The 20,160-nt window shown below is 37.0% G+C and overlaps 1 protein-coding gene across 1 annotated transcript in view; it reads right to left on the bottom strand.

Annotated features, from left to right (window-relative positions):
• sema4gb (sema domain, immunoglobulin domain (Ig), transmembrane domain (TM) and short cytoplasmic domain, (semaphorin) 4Gb) overlaps positions 1-20,160 on the bottom strand; it is a 58,977-nt gene that overhangs the window by 35,488 nt on the left and 3,329 nt on the right. The window contains exon 2 of the mRNA XM_072456951.1: positions 18,954-19,215. Coding sequence (XP_072313052.1) covers positions 18,954-19,083 — 130 coding nt within the window. The 5' untranslated portion in view covers positions 19,084-19,215. The remainder of the gene's footprint in view (positions 1-18,953; positions 19,216-20,160) is intronic.

The following is a 20,160-nucleotide window of genomic DNA, read 5'->3' as shown; positions in this document are numbered from 1 at the left end:
CCAGCCGCATCTGCAGACCTGTCTCCTACTCTCAAATGTACTTCTACTGACCTTTCATCAGAAAAACCTAAAACTACAAACACAAGTGAGACAATTACATACAGCTCTCCAAAACATTATGTTTGAAAAAAGGGAAAGTATATTGTTCATAAAAAAACAAGTATAAGGACATTATCACTTACAAGTTTATTCAAAATATAAAAAATATACAACTAAACGACTGAAGAGATTGAAAATTACTTCCCATGGATGAAGCACGCTCCTCCAGGTCTTCTCATCATTTAATAATTGCGTACACGTTTTAGCCATTTATCTATAGCTTTGGTTGAAGATGACCACAATTACCACAAAAACATGAGACAAGGAGGAAAATTGCCTGTCAAAAATGTGTCAAAACTCAATAAAAACAACCTATTTGTTTTATCTACAATATAAAACCCATTCTACCAAGAGAATTCCATTAAATATGGGATAAAAGTTTGGTGGACGCTTGCTTGTGTGTTTGCGTGTGTCACGCTGGTGTTGGAGCAGCGCTCACAGACTTCAGTCACTACCGTAATACACTTTGAAAAGCTGTTGTTATTGAGTTACTTTTAATGGTGGTTGGCAGCCAACTGATAAAGTGCATTTACCGCCACCTACTGTAGTTGTACGTCTTATGTACGTATGTATAAGTATGTGTTTTATACTGTACCGTAAAAAAAGGAGAGAAAGAAAGAGAGAAAGGTAAAGCCCTGGGCCTCAGTCTGAATTGTGATGATTGCGCATCTATTGCAGATTTACGGTAATGTCAAGAAGTGCCAAGAGCGGCCGATCTGAGGCGGTCTGTGCGTTCCTTATAATTACTGGTTCAGACAATCACATTTTCTGGATCGGTGGTAGCTGAAAAGGGAGAGAATCCAGAACGCATTCTGGCAAACACCGGATCCAATTAAGCCCTGAGATCTCCTTATTTTGCTTTCATTTAGTAACTTTTACAAACGCAAAACACAATTAGTATGTCAAGCTGACCAGTACAACTCTGGTGACTTTCTCACACGGAGCCAAGAACCTGATATTAGTTTGGTTATAGCCTCGACTGTGTGTGACTGCGTTCTGTTATACAGCTTAAATTCTCCTTGTCTTGTAGAGTGACATTAGTAAATCTTATATAGGATGAAAAAAATCGTGCAGCCTGAGACGCTTTTTGGGCTGCAGGGCATTCACACTTACACATACAAATTGGGACTAAACTGAGACTAAACACGGACCAAACTTTGACTAGAGCAGTACTAAACCAGGACTAGAACAAGACCAAAGGACCAAACCAAGACAAATGCATTAAATCAGTTCTAAAATCAGGACTAAGAATTTGACAAATTCAGGTTTAAGGTACCGGTACTCAGAGTACAACTGAAAAGTCTGCAAGTCCCAAAAATAAAATAAATCATGTTTAAATCATGCATGAGTAACTTGATTTCCCAAAATTCCAACATAGCCCAAATAAAATAAGCAAAAAAGAAGTAATTTGTTAGATGTACAAAGAAGTGGTGAGTGGGAGGATGCGGCCGTGGGAGGTGCATTCAGCTAATCAAAGTCTCATTGGAGACATATTACAAAACATCTAAATATGAAAAATAACCTCATAAATCATTCAAATGCTTTACATATTGTCATGACCAACAGGCTTAGAATCAAACATACATTTACCTTTATAACAAAGACAATGGGGGCTTCAGGTAATAGAGAAGCAGATTTATTATGGTGCTGAGAGAATAGGTTTTCTTACCAAATGTTTTGATCTTTCTTGACAGTAAAGCGCTCAGTAAAGGTCTTAATAGACAATAATGTACCAATAGACTTCAAAGCCTCAACAAAAGTAGAACTCTACCTTAGGAAAGATGAAGAGTAAAACCCATGCCAAATTGTACAGCAAATATTGTATACAAAGGGCAGATCATTTGGTAGAAAGCCAAATAAGAAAAATGCAATGGTCTGAATGCAAGCATTTTTTTAAAACATGCTTGTTTAGATGCCTCCCATGGAGATGTGTGGGCAGGGAATGTTGTGAGCTTCAATATCAAGATATATGAAAAACAACCTGTTGAAACCAACAACCAACACAAAAACAGGCATAAAAAGAGGAGAAAATTAAACGGTGTGGAAATTAAAATAAAAAAACGTTGTGGACAAGATATGATCTGAGCTCTTTTATCATTAAAGGAGGAGGTGGTGTCACGACGAGCAGGTCTGGAAATGGGATATGAGATTTTGGACACTTGTGACAGCTGTGGAGATATGCATAATTCACACCTTGATCAAAAGTGAGGGACACTTTTTGCGGACTTCTGAAGGGAATGAACCCAGTGCATGTCAATGCGTGTGCTAACGTCTCATGGTTGTTGCCTGAAATTGAAGTGTAGATTCAGATTAAAATGTGGTGTTTTGAGGAATAGTTTTTGATAGAAAACAAATGATATTACTATGTGTTAAATCTATATATTACATGCCTTTATAACTGAATCAGAATATTCTTTTAATGACAAGTCAACAATATGGTGGCAATTGCTTTCAAAAAAAGTGTGTTTCAAAAAAGCTCAATGCATCAACTGTTATTACAAGCTAAAAAAATATTAAATTCTTATATTATGCAACAAACTGCATGTGTATTTTTCTAAACAGTGTTTTTATATGTTTTTACGATGGGGACCCCAGGAAGAATCGCCACAGCAATAGCTAATGGGGATCCAAAATAAGCCATCAAACAAACCAACCAACAAACAAACAAACAATAATTGCACACTAGATTAGTCTTAGGGTTTTTAACAATGGTGCTTAAATCTGATACTTTTATGACCCGCTTTATTGCTAAAAAGTATTATCTCCAACTATAAAAACGCGGTTGTACTTGCAGAAATGAACAACTAATGAACGCTCGCAGCTTATCGTAAGTTAGTGGAGCTATTAAAGTCCTTGCACGCACGCTGCACCCACAGTGAGGTAGAGGAGTGGACCTTGGGCTGTGCCGCAGGATCGATGAAGGAAGTCAACAGAGCGCTGAGCTGTGCCAGGAGCCTCTGTCACTGCGGGCAGCATTCTGTTTACAGTTGTCATAACGACGTCAGCGTGCAGCCTAAAGTCTACAGAATCAACACATCTGTTCAATAGAAGCGTGAGAAAACACTGATCGTTTCATGTGGTGATGCTTAATTTGACAACATTGTATTGATTGCTGTACTGACAGGTTAGTGTTTACTTTTGGTTGTCACAAAACTAAAGATTGATTGATTTTGATACCAAGGAAAAGGAGTGATACTCGATAACGATTTAGATACTACAACAAACAACAATAATTAATCTTCTTTTGTGTCAATACTTGCTCAAATAAGCATTTAAGATAAGATAAGATATTCCTTTATTGTCCACACATGGGGAAATTTCATAAGGGTTAGGGATAGGGTTTCTTAATTTATTATATTTATTCATTTATATTCATTATTATTTATTTATAATTATCTATTTATTATTAGTATTATTATTTATTTAGTTTCTATGCTAGCTTTAGTATAAATTATATCTGATTCTAATCCTAATATGTCATAAAAATAAAATCTTGGCACTTTCATTGTGCTGTTTATTTGGAGAATTGAATATCATTTGTTTAATACAGATTTGATACAATTTGTTTCATTATGTTGTGCACCTAGTATGTTATCAATGGCCACCAGAGTTATGATTCCCCCATTTTTTTCTTATTCGTCAACTTTTGGTGCAATATATACTTTATATTCAATTTCCTATACAAACTGTGGACAAAACGAACGTACTTTGGACTCTAACGCAACAGCTGAGAACAAACATCAGATGACGTTTTACTGCAAACACATGCAATCATGGAAGTTCTTGCTTTCACTTTATCTTTCAATCTTTTGACATCGTCGAAATTAACTTATGATGTCAATGTCTGGAGCTGTATTTAGAGTCATAGTAACAGGAGTGCGATGGTTCTGTGGAGATACATTTTAGGTTTTAAATTAGTTGCAAGTGTCACAAGATCAGACTCTGTTGTGTTTTGTGAGTGTGTTAAATAGCACTTTTTAAACGTTTGTCTTGTTTGTTGTTCTGGTTATGAATATTAAAAGCATAAATTGCCGTATTTTCCGCACTATAAGGTGCACTGTCAATGAATGGTATATTTTCTTCCTATATAAAGGACTATAAGGTGCATTAAGCCAAACAAAACGTGTACCACACAAAATCGCTTCGAGGTCATTAAGCACAACCAGAATTAATCCATATATAACGCGCAATTGGATTATAAAGCGCACTGACGTTTATTGAGAAAATGAAAGGCTTTTAAGTGCCCCTTATAGTGCGGAAAATACGGTAAGGGTAATCATCTCGTCTTCTTTCGTAGTTTTATTGATTTTTCTATATCAGACAATAGATTATGTAACGTTTCGACAGTAATTTAAGTCTGATATAGAAGAAAACGACAAAACCAATATTAAAAGCAACTTATTATTCGCTAAATCTGATAGAAAAGTGAAACCAAGCAATATCAGTAAAAAAATCACCCACTCCAGATTACCATTCCCATTCAAGTTAATATAATAGCAATACATACACATTTTTACAGTTACAGTAAAGCCAGTGAGCAATGTGCATCTGTCAGTCTTTGAACCCGACAATCCCCCGCACTGCAGACCACCCCGACAGACACATCATCACACTTATTTCCTCTCGCATCTGTCACGCCATAACAGTAAACCACTCTTCCATCAGCAGCTCATGGGGATCTGAAGAAAAGCCTGTCGTGTGTTTTTGGAGTGCGAGATGAGCCGTCGCAGGTGGCTCGTCCAGAATGTGCCCAGACGTAGCTGTAATCCCCCCCCCCGTGCGGGCGCCGGGGATCGGGGCGAATCCAACTTCTGTTTGTTTGCGAGAGTCCCGCTCAAACTGTGCAGTGTGACTTCCTGTCTGACTCACTCATCACTCACACAAGAACGATGCGCACAAAAGCCAGAGGCGGGATTTGACTTGAGTCGTCTGGACAATGTCAGGCAATGTCAATCGCTGGAAGTAATTATATAAGCTTTAGTCATCACGCTCCGTCTAATATTGTCTTCTTTTTGTATACTGTATTTGTGTGCAGTTGACCTAGCTTGTAGTTCAGTTCGGATTGTTCATACATTTGATAAAAAATTATGTAAAATAAATAAAGAAGAAGAAGAAAGACTACGTTATATCCGAAAACAAATTTGCCAGTTAATGCATAACTGTGATACTGTACTATAGTTGCTGCACTTTTGAAAGGCTCACTGCATAAAATCTGCAACATTTTGTTAATAATTTGTCCCGATTGCTCTGTTGAGTCAGCTGACCAGGCCGCAGCTGACTGTACAGAAACAGCGCTTTGAGGAAGTTAAAGTGGAAGCTGCGGTCGGGAGCGAAGAAACCTGTCTCCAACTGTCATTCATAAAAGCTTTTTTTTTTCTTTCAGAATATGTTTTGTTAATATTATTCATTATATATATTTTTTCCAGTAGGTATAGCCAGGAGTGCGCACAACTCTTTTTTTCCACAATCAGGGTCAGGTTAGGATTAAGGTTAGGTTTAGGAACAGTTAATTTGGTTAAGTGCTTAAGTTAAGTGCTTTGGGAAAAGTTAAGTTGTGAAAATAAATGGACATCCTCTAAGTGTTTTTGATTGGTTTGTCTCTTATTCTAGAAGGCTGCAACAATTAATTAGAATAATCAAGTCTACTGGTATTAAAATAATCACATAATCATATTTTTTGAAGATTGCAATCGTTATCTGGACTATTCAGACTCTAAAACTCAGGTTAAAAGATGTTATATACCAAAGACGGCATTATTAAAACTAAATGTCAAGAAATAATAAGCAACTGTTAACTGTATTTATGTGTATTCTCTGTCTAGAAGCCTTCAGTCACCATATTGTAAAAAAGAATTGTTGACAACTGAAATAATTATTTGTTAAGATAAGATAAGATAAGATAATCCTTTATTGTCCCACATGGGGAAATTTCATTGATGCAACGCAGGTAGATACAGCAGATTACAATCCAAATATCAATGTAAAGACTTAAGACTTTAAGGTTGAATACAAACGCCCTATAGCAAACGAATAAAGGAGACTAAATTGTAGTTGGTAAATTAAAGGGGTTGGTAAATTATCTTTAATGAGCTTTTAATCTTATTACAACAGTGTTTGCTCATCATTAGTATTAGTCAAAATTGTATTTAGCGGTTAGATTATGCATGTTTGAGCTCAGAAAAGTCCTGTTTTCACCTACCCCCTATCCCCGCCCACATCCGGGCACTTAGTTGACTTGTTATTGGTAAAATGAACACCCAGAGTGATACGCATGGGGTCCTAAAATGTCACTTTTCAAAAATAAAAATATGTAAATGTAAATCCACTGCTTGCTACAGTCAAATGCCATGAAGAAGCGGAGCTTATCAGTTCTGCAGCATGGAACAGGAAGTCAATGAACCTGTTTAATCTGTTTTAGACCAATATTTACTATGAACAAAATGTAAAATGATGATCTAGTTATGTAATAGTTCAATAATACGACCTGAAAAAAGCGTAATGTCTCCTTTAAGAGGGTGAGGGCCCAGTTTCCCATAATGTCAACAAAAGTAGGTAAAAACTTAAAAAATGACCCACCAACCAGAGGATAAATAGTTCAAACTGAGGTTCAAACATGCTGTTGACTAGTTTACTCCAGGTCAATGTAGTTGGTGACCTCAGTGAAAAAGAAAGCAGCATATTAAATTTGCATCACAGGCTAAAATTGTGCGCAACAGATTTATGGACAGTACAGTCAACTCTGTCTTCATATGATGCAAAAAGGAAAACAACACTATTTGCAGCTTGAATGGAAAGTTTGCACCAACTTTCAAGCGACAGCAGGACGAGATTAAACAACGTCAAGACTTTCATCCCCCCCATAAACACAGATCCAGGGTTATTTACGTCCCGATATCAGTGAATCCCCCGAAACTCCCTGACGAAATCCACACATCAGCTCTATCAGATGGGAACGAGATGACAGCAACATGTTACAAAGTGTTTAAAAGGTCTGACCGTAAAATGTCACCAGACTTGAGCGACTGACAATAAACAGGTCTCACTGCAAATCAAAGAAAACCGGATGTTTAAGACGGCATGTTTTATTGCTTTTTTACTGATGAACTAACTATCGAGAGGATTATATACTGATCCAAACAACAGATGAGTTAATTGACAAAAAACTGTGTTGTTTTCATAGGGACATTTCATCGTAGCAAACTGCAGATTTTTGTATAATATGTCTCCTTTAAATATCTGTGATGTAATCTGAACTGCATTGTAAACAGTAGGGCAGGCGGTCGGTCTTAATCGGTTGATGGTTTTGTAGTCAACCAAAATTTTTATTCGTAAATTGATTATTTAATTGAGATTATAAGGCAGAAAGGAGACGGCATGGCGGGATTTAGGTGTAGGGCTAATGATTTTGCTAATGGACTAGTCTAGCGATTATTATTTCGATGGATTGATTAGTTGTTTAGAGAAGGATTTTGACCACCCCAGATGAAGTTGTCATGAAGCCGTTTGAGAATATTGATTATGAGTACATTTATGGATTAAAGACTGTTTTCCTCAAATACACTGAATTTAAACATTCTCTGTGTCGTTTTTTTTTTTACAATTTTGGCTCAATTTGAGTCACGCCATGTTTTGGAAGCTATGTCCTGTATAGACCAGGTAACGATTACTCGGGTACTTTCAATAATCAATTAGTTGCAATTAATCGATTAAATTGTTACAGCTCTATTTAGGAGTGAATCAGGAATTGGAAATCTGCCTTTTACACACAGTAAAATTTGACAACATTTTTGCCAAACGACTATAGCGCTAGTAATATACTGTATTATTATTATTTTGAAATATGATAATACTTGATGGATTAAATAAATAAATATTCAACAATTTTCTGCATTATTAAGCAATATTTTTATCTAAGAGTCTGAGATTTTATTAAATATTATAGCAATATCTGGACAAAAGAGCTTGATAAAAGTATCTCTAATCACTCCCTAATCCTCCATATATTGATATTGTATCTTATTGCCAGGATTTAGCCAATAATACAGCCCTAAATGCTAATGAGGCCTCATGCTAATATCAGTGTTTAATATGCCGTGGCTGTAGTTGTTTGTTGAACTTGACTGAGCAGTTAATTGCGGACATCAGTGGTCTGTCTCCATGACGCCGCTTTACGCTGTAATTACAATGCAGATTAGGCTAAACAGACCATTATTATCAAGTATCAAGTGACGTGTCGCAAAAATGTAACAACGTGGAATGTTATAAGACAATGTTGATTACAGAGAGAGGCTGAACGCTTTTGCAGAGATATCAAATTGACTCACAAGCACTGTTTTTGAGATTAGACTTTAACTTCAATTTAAGTAAGATTCTTTTCAGATGTTAAACACACACACACACACACACAGGAACATTAACAACTGAGAGAAATCTGAACTCCTAAACAATACACTAATCACATGCATTTCAAAGTTTGGTGGGTAGAGATCTAAACTACAGTGTTAGCAAGTTTGTTTTGTACAAATAGACTGAATATGTTTAAGTTGTTTGAATAAAGGTAGCATCGCTGGTACATTATAACCCAACAAAATTTGGTGGCGAAATTCACAAACAATCATTCACGCTCTCTCTGCTTTATTGGTTACAGAAGCAGTTTAGAGGCTTTATTTGTCCAAATAGTGTTGCTTGATGAAGTGGCGACCTATTCTGAAGTGTCATCCATACTGTTTGTTAACTTGTCAAAGCTGCAGACACTTCTTGTTGCATCAATATTTCAGCTCTGGGAGACTAGTGTCTACAGAGCCAGAAGCACCAAAAGGCCAGTCTGACAGCTGGAGGGCAATAGTTCACAATAACACTGTCAACCATTAACTTCACTGTGAGGGGAAAAACAGTCAGTCAAGGAAACAGTAAGTCGTACTGTTCCAGCAGACAATGTAAAGACATGCGTGTCATTTGTACCACAGGCAACTACATAAATAATACACATAAAGTCACTTACTGTACATAATCATTTTCATTCTCAGATTCCCTGTTATTCAGTTGAGTAGTTTTATTTCTCGTTGGTATATCACTGATGTTATTTTTCCCTGTACCTGTCTCGTGCAAATCTACAATTTCTTAAAGGTCTTATTTATATCTTCTCTTTTTAATAATTTTACCAGGGTTTCCAGCTGATTTTTACGACTATTGACACAAGCAATGATATTCATTTTATTTAATAATAGTCTTTCTTTTTGCCTGTATTTCCTCTTAAACCAGTCCATTTCTGAAGAATAAGGATTTTTGTGTTTACAGTACACAAAGCTAAATTGCTAGTCTTTATACTTTTACTGTTTTTACATGTTTTTTTCATGCTCTGTAAACTTCCCTTAGCTGTAAGCTCTAGCCAATGCCTGTTGAATGTCTGTTAAGTGCTGTGTTGACTGTAAATATCTAAAGAATATGATACAATTTCTACCAAAGAGACGAAGAGATACACGTACGTCTGAACTGATCATTACACAGGAGCAAGCAGTGGCTCATGTAGTCCTTAGTGCCAATATTTGCATCATCTTTTTCTTGCTCTACATCTTGTCCTTGCCGTGTTTTCTGCGAAAGACCTAAAGTCCTATGAATTAATGAGTTCTCTGGCTATAGCAGTGAAACATACGATGAATCCGCCCACGGTTTCCCTTGAGTGAAGTTACGGCGGCATTAACATACTACATCCATCATGTTTCTGCCCACAGTCCGTTCAAGGCAGCATCGGAGCAAATGTGTCATCTTTGCGAGACTCTTTTTTTTCTGCAGCCCACTGTGTAACGTGTGCGGAGTCAGTGTTAGAGCGGAGCATATTGTGCGTGTGTGGGATGAACAAAGCGTTTACACAAAACGTACATTTTGTTTGTTTTGAAAAAGTATGTAGACAATGTTGTTGGGTGAAATCAGTCACTAAAATACATCCATTTAAATGTAGATATCTGCAACATCAAAAACCTTCCTACAATACTTAATGGGTATAATTTATCTAGGTTAATTTATGGAAGCCACAAATGCTTTTAGGCAAATTCTAACACCCCAGTAATTAAATATTGTGCTTTTGACTGACAAAGGCTTATTTAAAGGGGCACTATGTAACTTTTCTGGTAGAGGTTCTGCCAATTGCTTGTCTCCAGATGTTGTTGCTTTGTCTAGAATGTTCCAGAGTATGGCATTAAACGTCTCCCTGGAGAAAAGTAGGTGATACCACCAGGCGAAATAAAGTCTTATTCAGTTAAATGATCATTGTGATTATTCAGGTGACAATAAGAACTAAAACATAATAATTTTGACCATTTTTAAAGCAAAATATGCTTCTTATGCCAATCTTTAATCCAAAAATACCAATAATGTTTCTTTTTTTTCATTCAGAAAGTTAATTTTGGTAAAGCTGATCACAAACTGTGATAAAATGTGAATATATGATTATATTTCTGTGATGTATTTTATCTGCATAATAGTGATATTTTATCTGCATCATTAGTCTAAGAGAAGAACGAGGGTGTGTGACAAACTGCATTTGTTTGTGAAGGTATCATAAAGATGGGCCAAAGAATGTTGCCCCGGGGGGGGGGGGGGAGTTGAACCCCCCCTTGCAGGCTTTATCTCTACGGAAAAATACCAAGTGCCTTGATGTGAGGCTGACCAATGAGAAATGTGACCCGCCTATTCCAGAATATCTAATAAAACCAACCAGCATGGGAAAAAACGGGGTGAGACGCGGGGGTGAGACGCAGGAGGGTCAGCCAGGCTCCTTACAACGGCTTGGCTGACACAGTCCCCGCGTTTTCTCCCATGCATGCTACACAAATGTCTGATGTTTCTGTGTCGTTTCATATTCTAGGTTGAATTGTGTTCTCGATGTGTTACGGAATAGCATCGGTGTATGTCTAATTCCATGACACAAACTTGAGGAACAGTAGTGTGTTAGACCATGGAAATGAAAGGAAATGAAAGAACTCAATGTTGCTTTATTCTCACAATAAATTCCTATTATGACATCTTTAATTAGAATGTGTAATTTACTCTGTATTTTTGGCAATAAAATCCCAGAAGACAAGCAGTTGGCGGACTCTCCAAAAGTTTTAGTTAAATTTTAGTTTGAAATGATGAATCTCTTGCATTTTAGCAAACTCCTCACCCTCATCAGATCACATGACTTCCCCACACACGCAGCTGATGAAACGCATGCTGACACACGTGCGCCGTCTGCACCTCATGCCTCCCCTGGTGATCACAAACTGGGTCAAGGACAAAGGCTTCTACAGGGCAAGGAGAAACATTAAAAAAAGCAATGATAGTTTCAGCTCAACCCGCGGAGGGGAAAAGTGGCCACTGTAAGCAGAATAAAACTATATGATTTATGGACTACGGAGAAAGATGCCTGAAAGCTGTGTGCACTGTAAACTTAAAGAGGTGTAATGACAGAAGGGTAAACATGGACTAAATCCAAAAAAGTACTTCAATGTAGCGTAGATGAGGGTATAGAGTCTGAGGGACTCTGATTAGTTAAAAATCCTTTATTGGAGAAAGGGACGCCAAAGCTTTTCAGCCTGCAGGGCATTCTTCAGAGCATAAACCAGTCCAGGATTAAAGCAGGACTAAACCAGGACTAAAGCAGGATTAAACAAGGGTTAAAACAGGACAAAACCAGAACTAATCCACAGAGAAACCAGGAATCAACAGGACTAAACCAGGATTTAAACTAGGTCTAAAATGATATCTAAACAACCACGATTTAGACAGATCCATTGACTTAAACCATGACTTTACTGTTGTGGGATAAAACTAAATATAGCCACTCAAACTCAAACTTAACTAGGTCTAAACAAGGTCTAAATTTAGGTCCAAAACAACTCTTATTTGATGTACTGCATGGAGTTTTATTAGATGAAAGAAACATTCCAGTGATTGATCTGGTTTTCTTGCAGGCCGTCTTAAGTGCACTTATAAACTCTTGTAAATGAGGCTTAATGATAGATGAGAGAAGACCAATCACAATTAATCGAGTGTGTGCCCTTTTCATTTTGCCTGATAAACAACTTCACTCATACGTAATCAGTGCAATTCCATCAAATGCTACTGCCACGCGGTAAACAGCCTCGTAATTGTAGCATTAAAAGTTGTTCTAAATTAATATTTCAGAGCCACTGCACCTGCTATAAAAGTATACTATCCAAAATCATAAAATATTTAAATATACTACAATGCGACATCTATTATTTTTACTCACAGCCATCTGGAGTCTGTACAGGCTCGTCAAAATTTAATCCAGAAATGCTAAAGCTGTATTAGCCATTAGCCAAACAAAACATCCATGACTTACTTAAGTTAATGAGTAATTGCTAGAGGATTACTTATTCTTAGCTGTATTTTTGGTAATGTATGGCTATGTTAGGAAACCTATTCTTTACTCCGTATCCCCAAGTTTTATCTATTATATATCAAATAAAATTGTTCATAGTAATTATATATACTAGATAAACAGTCTAGCACGCTCTTGATTTTTTTTTTAATTTATTATCATTATTATTATTATTATTATTATTTATTATTATTATTATTAATTGTATTTTATTTTTATTTCCCGTATCATTTGTTTTGCTTTAGTTCTTATTTTACCCCCTTTTCTGGTGTAATAATTGTTGTTGAGTTTGTGTATGTTTTATGTTCTGATGAAAAATAAAATAGTGAAAAAGAAAAAAAAGAAAAAGAAAGATAAACAGTAAGTATAATAATGCCAGAAAAAGGCCTGATTGCCAAAAGGTTGTACCAAGCCACCACTAAACACATGAAAATGACTAAGGCAAGTCATAGGCCAAAACAGAAATGTGTCCATACATTAACTTTAGGTCATTCAAAACAAAAAGCTCCCCACTCCACTTATTTTCATATTTGTATACAATGCACATGCAAAACAGACAAACTGCCCAATTACATGTTTGCTGTGGTATTAGTGCGACCACAGGAAAGCTTCTAAATGTCATTCAAAAGTCAAACTAGTGTCGTCACAATACTAAAATTGACTCAAATTAATGCAAAAGCTCAGTGCTCAATATTGATTTCGATACCACAAGGATGATTTAAAAAGCATTTTTTTACACACTAGACTGTAATTTGGTACACAAAATAATAGCACTTTCTCTATGTCACCATGTGGTCTCATACTTTTTTCCGATCAAACTCAAAATCTGTTCAGAAAAGGTGAAAACATGTCTTGTTTATGTCATTTTTTAGACTTGTTCAAATGAGTATCTAGTTTCAGCATCGATTAATATCAGATTTTCGCTTCTTTTGACAACCCCACGTCAAACTAGATCTCAAACATTTCTATCCTGCTGTATTCTTCAGTATTAAAAAATAAATCCCCAAGGCTATCATCTCAACAACCTGAGCTCCACTGAAATATCATGTCCAAAACAAGTGCACTAAGAGGACTCCATCATGCCCATGATTGTGTATAATGGAGGCGGCAGCATTTCCCTCATCTCTGAAGCACCGTCTCCACTGCACGGCTCTCGACAGCTCTCCTGACGTTGCACCGAAACACCCAGCCGACCCACACTCTCTCTCTCCTTCCCCCCCATCCGCTAATAATACAACCCATCCAGAGAGGACAGCGGAGCGAAGCCAGGAGCAAGAATCATGCCACCAGATTCAGTTGGAGTTCCCTTCCACAGCTGCACGGTTGTTTATTATGTTGAGAAATGGAAGGTAGACAAACTATTGCGCAGGATTAATGGGTTGAAAATTACATCGTGGCATTCTTGACAAGGATGCAAGATGAATCATCATCAAAACGGAAATTGAAAGGTCACAATTAGACAGGCTTATATAAAGGTATTATTATTATGATTGCGACGCAACAGAATATCCCAGCTCCATTAGTATCCATCTGAATTAGTGTTGTCACGATATTAACATTTGCACCTCAATGTCGATATTAAGCAATGGGCTCCACACCACAATGTTAATGTGAACGTGCAATGCAATGAGTGAGTCAGGTCACAACTCCCTCCGTCACGCCTCGAGTCAGACTCACACTGAACCGTGCAATCGCGTTTGTTTATTTACGTGACGTTACGCGTATGAAACGAACAAGTTCATTGGTCATCTATCATGCAGAATAAACTTCTCTCAGAGGGTTAGGGTCAGAATAATAGTAATTACCATGCCGTCTTACACTAGCTCAAGATCATTCTGAAACTGTTCAGGAAAGGTCAAATAGTGTCCAGTTTACATGATTTTCTTAGTATTCATACTTGATTAAATGGGTATCTAGTGCCCATACTAGTTTTAGTATTGATTAGTATCTGTTTTTTTTATACTAGTCTATGGATAAAACCTGCTACATTACTGTAATTTAGACTTCCAACACTTAATTTACATCTGTAGATTTAACTGCATGTACATTTTTTGTACATAGTAAGACAATTTTTATTTTTATCCTATGGTAGATTTAAATTGTTTTTCTTTAATGCATGCCCTTTTCAATTTTTATGTTTTCATGTTGTTTTATCATTGTTCATTGTTTTATGTTGCACCGAATCACCAAAGCAAGTTCCTCTGTTTGTGAATTCCGTTCAGAGGCAATGGCAATAAACCTGTTCTGATTCTGATTCTAAATGCGCTCTGAAATGCCTGTGTTTAGTAGTTTGTATTTCAGTCGGTTCCTCAAATGTGAAAGCACTGATGTCTATCTAAACTGTGCACGGCTGAATAAAAGACAAAAAGCAGATATAATCACAGATGACTTGTCAAAGTTGACACAGTTTGATCGGTTTTCCAGACTTGTTCAGTCTTGTAATGTGGATGGAGGAGTGATGCCATGAAAACACCATTCATGCTAAAATACTTGCTTCTGCCTAAAGGATTTCACACACTATAATTTACAGGGAATTCAATCTATAAATGATTGTTGAAATCTTAGCATTTTTCTGGTAATTCACTTGTGTAGTGTAAAAATACTCAACTATAACAGATGTGTATGTGGGTGTTAGGGACCAGTGGGCAGAGAAGTCCAAATCTGCACTCACGTTAAAAACTCCACCTCCGAGTTCAACAAAAAACATTATGTGGCTCTGTTCAGCGAAACAACTGAACATGAGTTGTTTTCCCTCCTCAATCGAGTCAAAACTTACAAAAGCTTATTTTAGAAAGTGAGTGAAAGTAATTGTACATGTATAAGTACCCCATGATGTGTAATAATGTTTTTAACGTGCCTATCTTCACCTATACAGTTTTGTTTGGTTTTGTTTTTATCATAAATCCGAGTACTTTCTTATATTTGGTACAGTTTTTGCATGCTTGAAAATAGTTTGAACCAAAATAAGTATGATTGTGATAATTGTTTTTCAGATGCAGGTGTCTCTTTGTCCCTCGTCGATTGCAAAATACATTCAACTAATAACATCTCCAATGAAAGATTTCATGAAACATAGAATAGGTTAGTCCTCATTCGCACAACAGTGAGAACGAGTGTGCACTCCGTATCTTTCTTCACCGTAGCCATAACTTAATATTTTCCCCCAGTTCTTGCCAAGCCAATATTGTTTTTTTCACTCTGTGCGTTGTTTTGTCTGTGGAGAGCTCCAAGTTTATAATATGCATAAACGTATTTAAGCCAGTTTTGACAGAGAGTTAATAGTGTAAAAGAAGTCATTATCATGTTTATTTGTCAATATTTGAAATCGTGATTATTTTAAATAGTAATTGAATGTCTGTGGAGGAAGAATAAACTTGTTGGCTAATGTTTGTTGATACATTGATAAAGCCGCTGTGGATTTGACGAGTGGCTTTGCTCCAAGTTTAGAGTGCCAAAAGGAGCACATATTTCCTTTATCATCAACATTTAACAGTTTAATCTGAAATAATATTTGAGTTTGCACAACCCTACTACAAGAGTAAATATGTTGTTATGAAGTTAACTATCAGTGGCACTTAGAACTATAATATGTATCACAATTGAATCAAAATTGCAAATAATTAGGTAATAAAAATTACCTAATTATTTGCAATTTAGATTTGATTGTCCTCTGCAAACAACTACTCATTCTGTCTTTTTTTATGGAAAATTCTTCTTGAATCTAAAGTTTAGACTTCTACAAACACGTTCTTGAATGCACATGATTCTTAAAGTAGTTTATAAGGTCACAGTTCAGTCCTCTGTCTAATATTAACGTTTAATGTTTTTAAAATGCGCACTTGTAAAACTTGTGTTGTGAGTTTGATTAACCCGACTCCGACAAAAGTTTCATGTCCTCCTCCCTCTCTCATCCCCCATTTCGACTGTCCTTCCCTGTCTAATAAAGCTTACGAGCAATAAAATCTTAAAACATAATAATAATAGTTTGGTTTTAGGCCAAAATACTCAGATACAGTGAAATTGCCACTTGCTACCTTACAGATGCTATCAAACACAATGTGGATAAAGGAAATGTGGTTGGAATAGTGTTCTTAGATCTCCCGTCTTTGACACTATCAACCATCACATTCTCTGGCACAAACTAAAACGGTTCACAACAAGTTCAACAAGCTGGTTCACATCCTGAAAATCAATGGCACCATATCAGCACTCCTGGCATATAAAATGGGAATTCCACAGGGTTCCATCTTGGGTCCTACAGTATATTACTCTGTCTCTGTTTGTATGTCAAATGAATTGTCAAACATGGGCTCAGAGGCTCCGTGACAACCGTACTCTAAAATCATCTGTGTCTCAGCCAAGACCCCAGAAAAGACTGCAGAACTGCTCAACAGACAAATGGTCAGTGTCTCAAAGTGGCTGGGAGATAATTATCTAACTGCTCCAAAACCATGTCAATGTGTTTTTCATTTTGGCAAAAGCCCAGGGACAGTTTTAACGTACAAATTGATCAAAACAAAGCCAATAGAGTGGATCAATTTAAATACCTAGGAGTAGTTTTCGGATCTCATTTAAAATTTGAAGATCGTACAAAGAAAATAACAAAGACTATTAGGGTTAATTAGAACTTATTTAATTTTGTAAGGTCGCGTCTATCAATGAATCCAGCAAAGTTGTATTTTCATGCATTTTTCATATTGTATTACCATCCAGGGCCAGGCCAGCAATGAGAAAAGTGATACTACTGTAAAATCGTAGATAGGCAAAGATATTTAAGTTTTGATCATTTTCTAAATTACTCAGTTGTAAAATTGTTTTTGGAATGTGTCAATAGCTTTGCTCCAGAGATCAGTGGTGATATGATTAAAAAATGTCAAGCTCGTGGGGCAAGGGGCACTGCCAGTGGTGACTGCAGACCAGCCAGATGCAAGACACAGTTGGTCAAAGCACGGTCACTGCTTCAGTTCAGTGTTAAAGGTCGGCAGATCTGAAACACCTCTCGAACTGAAAACTCTCACAGATCTGGAACTGTTTAATCTACTATCAAACAATGGCATAAATCAAGCCAAACCTGTGAACATTAGACTTGAAAGTGCTTTATTGTAAATATCTTATGCTAAATATATTGCATAACCCTGTTATTTTGCTGTCCTTTTTATTGTCGCCGAGACGAGGTCTGAAAATGAGCTCTGATCTGGACGGCCTTTGGACATGGCATCGGTTGCATTTGAACAGTAACAATGTGTTTTTTTTTTGTTCTGTCTCTGTCAAATAAACACATTAAATAATAATAATAACAATAATTTTTTTCTTAAAAATCAACCAGCCCTTGTGACACTACAGTCTTTTGTCTATTCTAATTACAAAGTCATAGTGGCAGAGGTGCTGATGATGTCTTTGTGTTAAAGTTAATCACTTCAAATGTCCATCCAAAGCCTTTATCAGCAGTATCTTTGGTCGCAAACGCTAATCTGACCCTTGATGTTTCAGGTGTTCCTCTTTTAAGGGGCCTCTTGTCTATTGTTTCATTAAGTGTTTGCTGAGCCGTGTGATCTAGGACAGGACTAGAGAGAGACGATTAATAACTTGGAAGAGGAAGGAGCTGTCTACTGGGCCAACTTCAAAAACTGTGCCACTTCTCCAGCAGAAAGGAAGGAGGAGGAACCGAAGCTGCGGCAGACTGACAAATAAGGCCAGCAAGGTGTGAGTGAGTGTATGATAGAGGTGCATTTGGAAACATCCCGACTGACAATGTTTTCTCAGATCATCACACGTTTTGAAAAATAAAAGGGTCTCAGCCATCTTCCGAGACTGTTCTGATGGGCACATGTAAGTTTACTGTGTCTCTGATCCAGTGAAGCACATTACATTACTCTTATCTGTTTATTTCAGTTTAGTTCAATGAGAATAAACAATAAGAACTAGTAACAATAGAGAACAAAACCAGGATTAAGCTAGGATTAAACCACTAAATCACTGTGTAACTAACTCGTCTGGGGATGTTTTTGCTTTGCCTAGATTAACAGGGGTGTCCAACTATGGCCCAGGAGCCAAATACGTCCCTCAGACCATTTTTTCTTGGCCCACAAGATTCCTGGTGAATTGGGCTATAGTACTTTTTTTGTTTGAACCAGCAACCCTCTGGTACCCAGGCACAATCTTAAAACCCTGCATCACTTCCCCCTTCGCAACAGGTTTAATTAAATCTTAACCAATAGCAATAGCAGGACCAAAACGTGGATATACCTGAACAAAACCAGAACAAAGATCAAAAAACAGTACTAAACAAGGACTAACCAAAAACAACAACAACCTTTCCGAACTCAAGAAACACTTTTAAGAGGCCATTCATTTCAGAGTGAAGACACAAAATATTGTTTATAATACTGTGTACTATATATATAACCCAGTATGAAATAAAAGTAACATCCATTGCACATTGCTCAGTCCTAGCGTTAGTTTCTCTTACCTTTGGCAAACACGGTGGTTCTGGGAGTGACGTCTAGGTCCAGGGAGGAGCTGAAGGGGAAGGCCCACAGCTGTGACTTGGCAACGACAAGAATCAGGTAGAACAGCCGAGGAAGAAGATCTCGTCCCATGGTGAACGCACGGCTCCAGATAAAAGACTGTTGCTCTATTTAGTCTGACAGACACATAGAACTAAGTGTCTTTTTTCTGCAAATGAAGCCACAGAGATAGCAGTTTGCGATTGTCCTCCAGCAAGGAACGAGCTGTGCAGAGAAAAAAAATAAAAATAATTATAAGGTTAGATTTTTTTGGTTTGGAGCTTATTTAAATGTCTTCTATCTTGCCACATTGAATCAGCTGCCTTTTTGGTCATTTTTTGCGAGCATCATTTTCACCAATTGACTTTATGTCCTTTTTTTTCCCTTCAGTAATCAATATCCTCTCTGGTTCTCTAATCTAAACTGGCATTCAAAAATAATTACTTTTTTCTCAACCACAAGTCTTTCCTGTTGACTTTACACTCTGGAGTCGACACTATCTACACGTAACAGCGAATTGCACTGCGTGGAGACAAATCTTTGGTGAGGTTTTAGGCCGCATGCCGTTCCTTATCAACACGTTCAACAAAGAAACAGTGGCAAAAGTCGCCGTAACATTCATTGGACAGTAATGTAAACTGATGTGCGCTGCTGTATATCTGATTGTGATCAAATGCTGGTATGAATATGCGATGAAACTATGAATGCATGTTATTAGTCCCGTGTTGTAATAGCTGGGACCATATCGCACAAATAAATAATTCATCCTTTATGAACATTAGTGGGATCAGTGCCTTCCAGTCATGTGGTTACAGATGAGACTTACCCCTGTGACCGTGCAGTGACTGAATAATGATCATAAATCACTGCAGAAATAATATTAAAGCATTTAAGTATTTGTAGTTGTACTATTTGTATTCAGTTTTGTCCCTGTTCGTTGATATGCTTTTTCTAATATGTAATTTCAAAGATGCATTAAGTAACCGCTCTGGTGGAAGGTCTGCTCTGCTGTTGTTGCTTCGTCTGGAATGTTCCGCAGTGTAGCATTATACGTATACATTCCCATGGAGACAAGCATGAGACGCCACCAGAACTAACAAAAATGGTTATTTTTCAATGCATTTTTCAAACATTAAAAACACACATCTACTTGATTAAATGCATAATAGG

The sequence above is a fragment of the Eucyclogobius newberryi genome, unplaced genomic scaffold (assembly GCF_026437365.1).
Source record: "Eucyclogobius newberryi isolate DKJ021-1_F unplaced genomic scaffold, fEucNew1.0.hap1 SCAF_20, whole genome shotgun sequence".
NCBI classification, from domain to species: Eukaryota; Metazoa; Chordata; class Actinopteri; order Gobiiformes; family Gobiidae; genus Eucyclogobius; species Eucyclogobius newberryi.
Note: the sequence above shows the minus strand (reverse complement) of the source record. Positions and strands in the feature narration are given on the sequence as shown.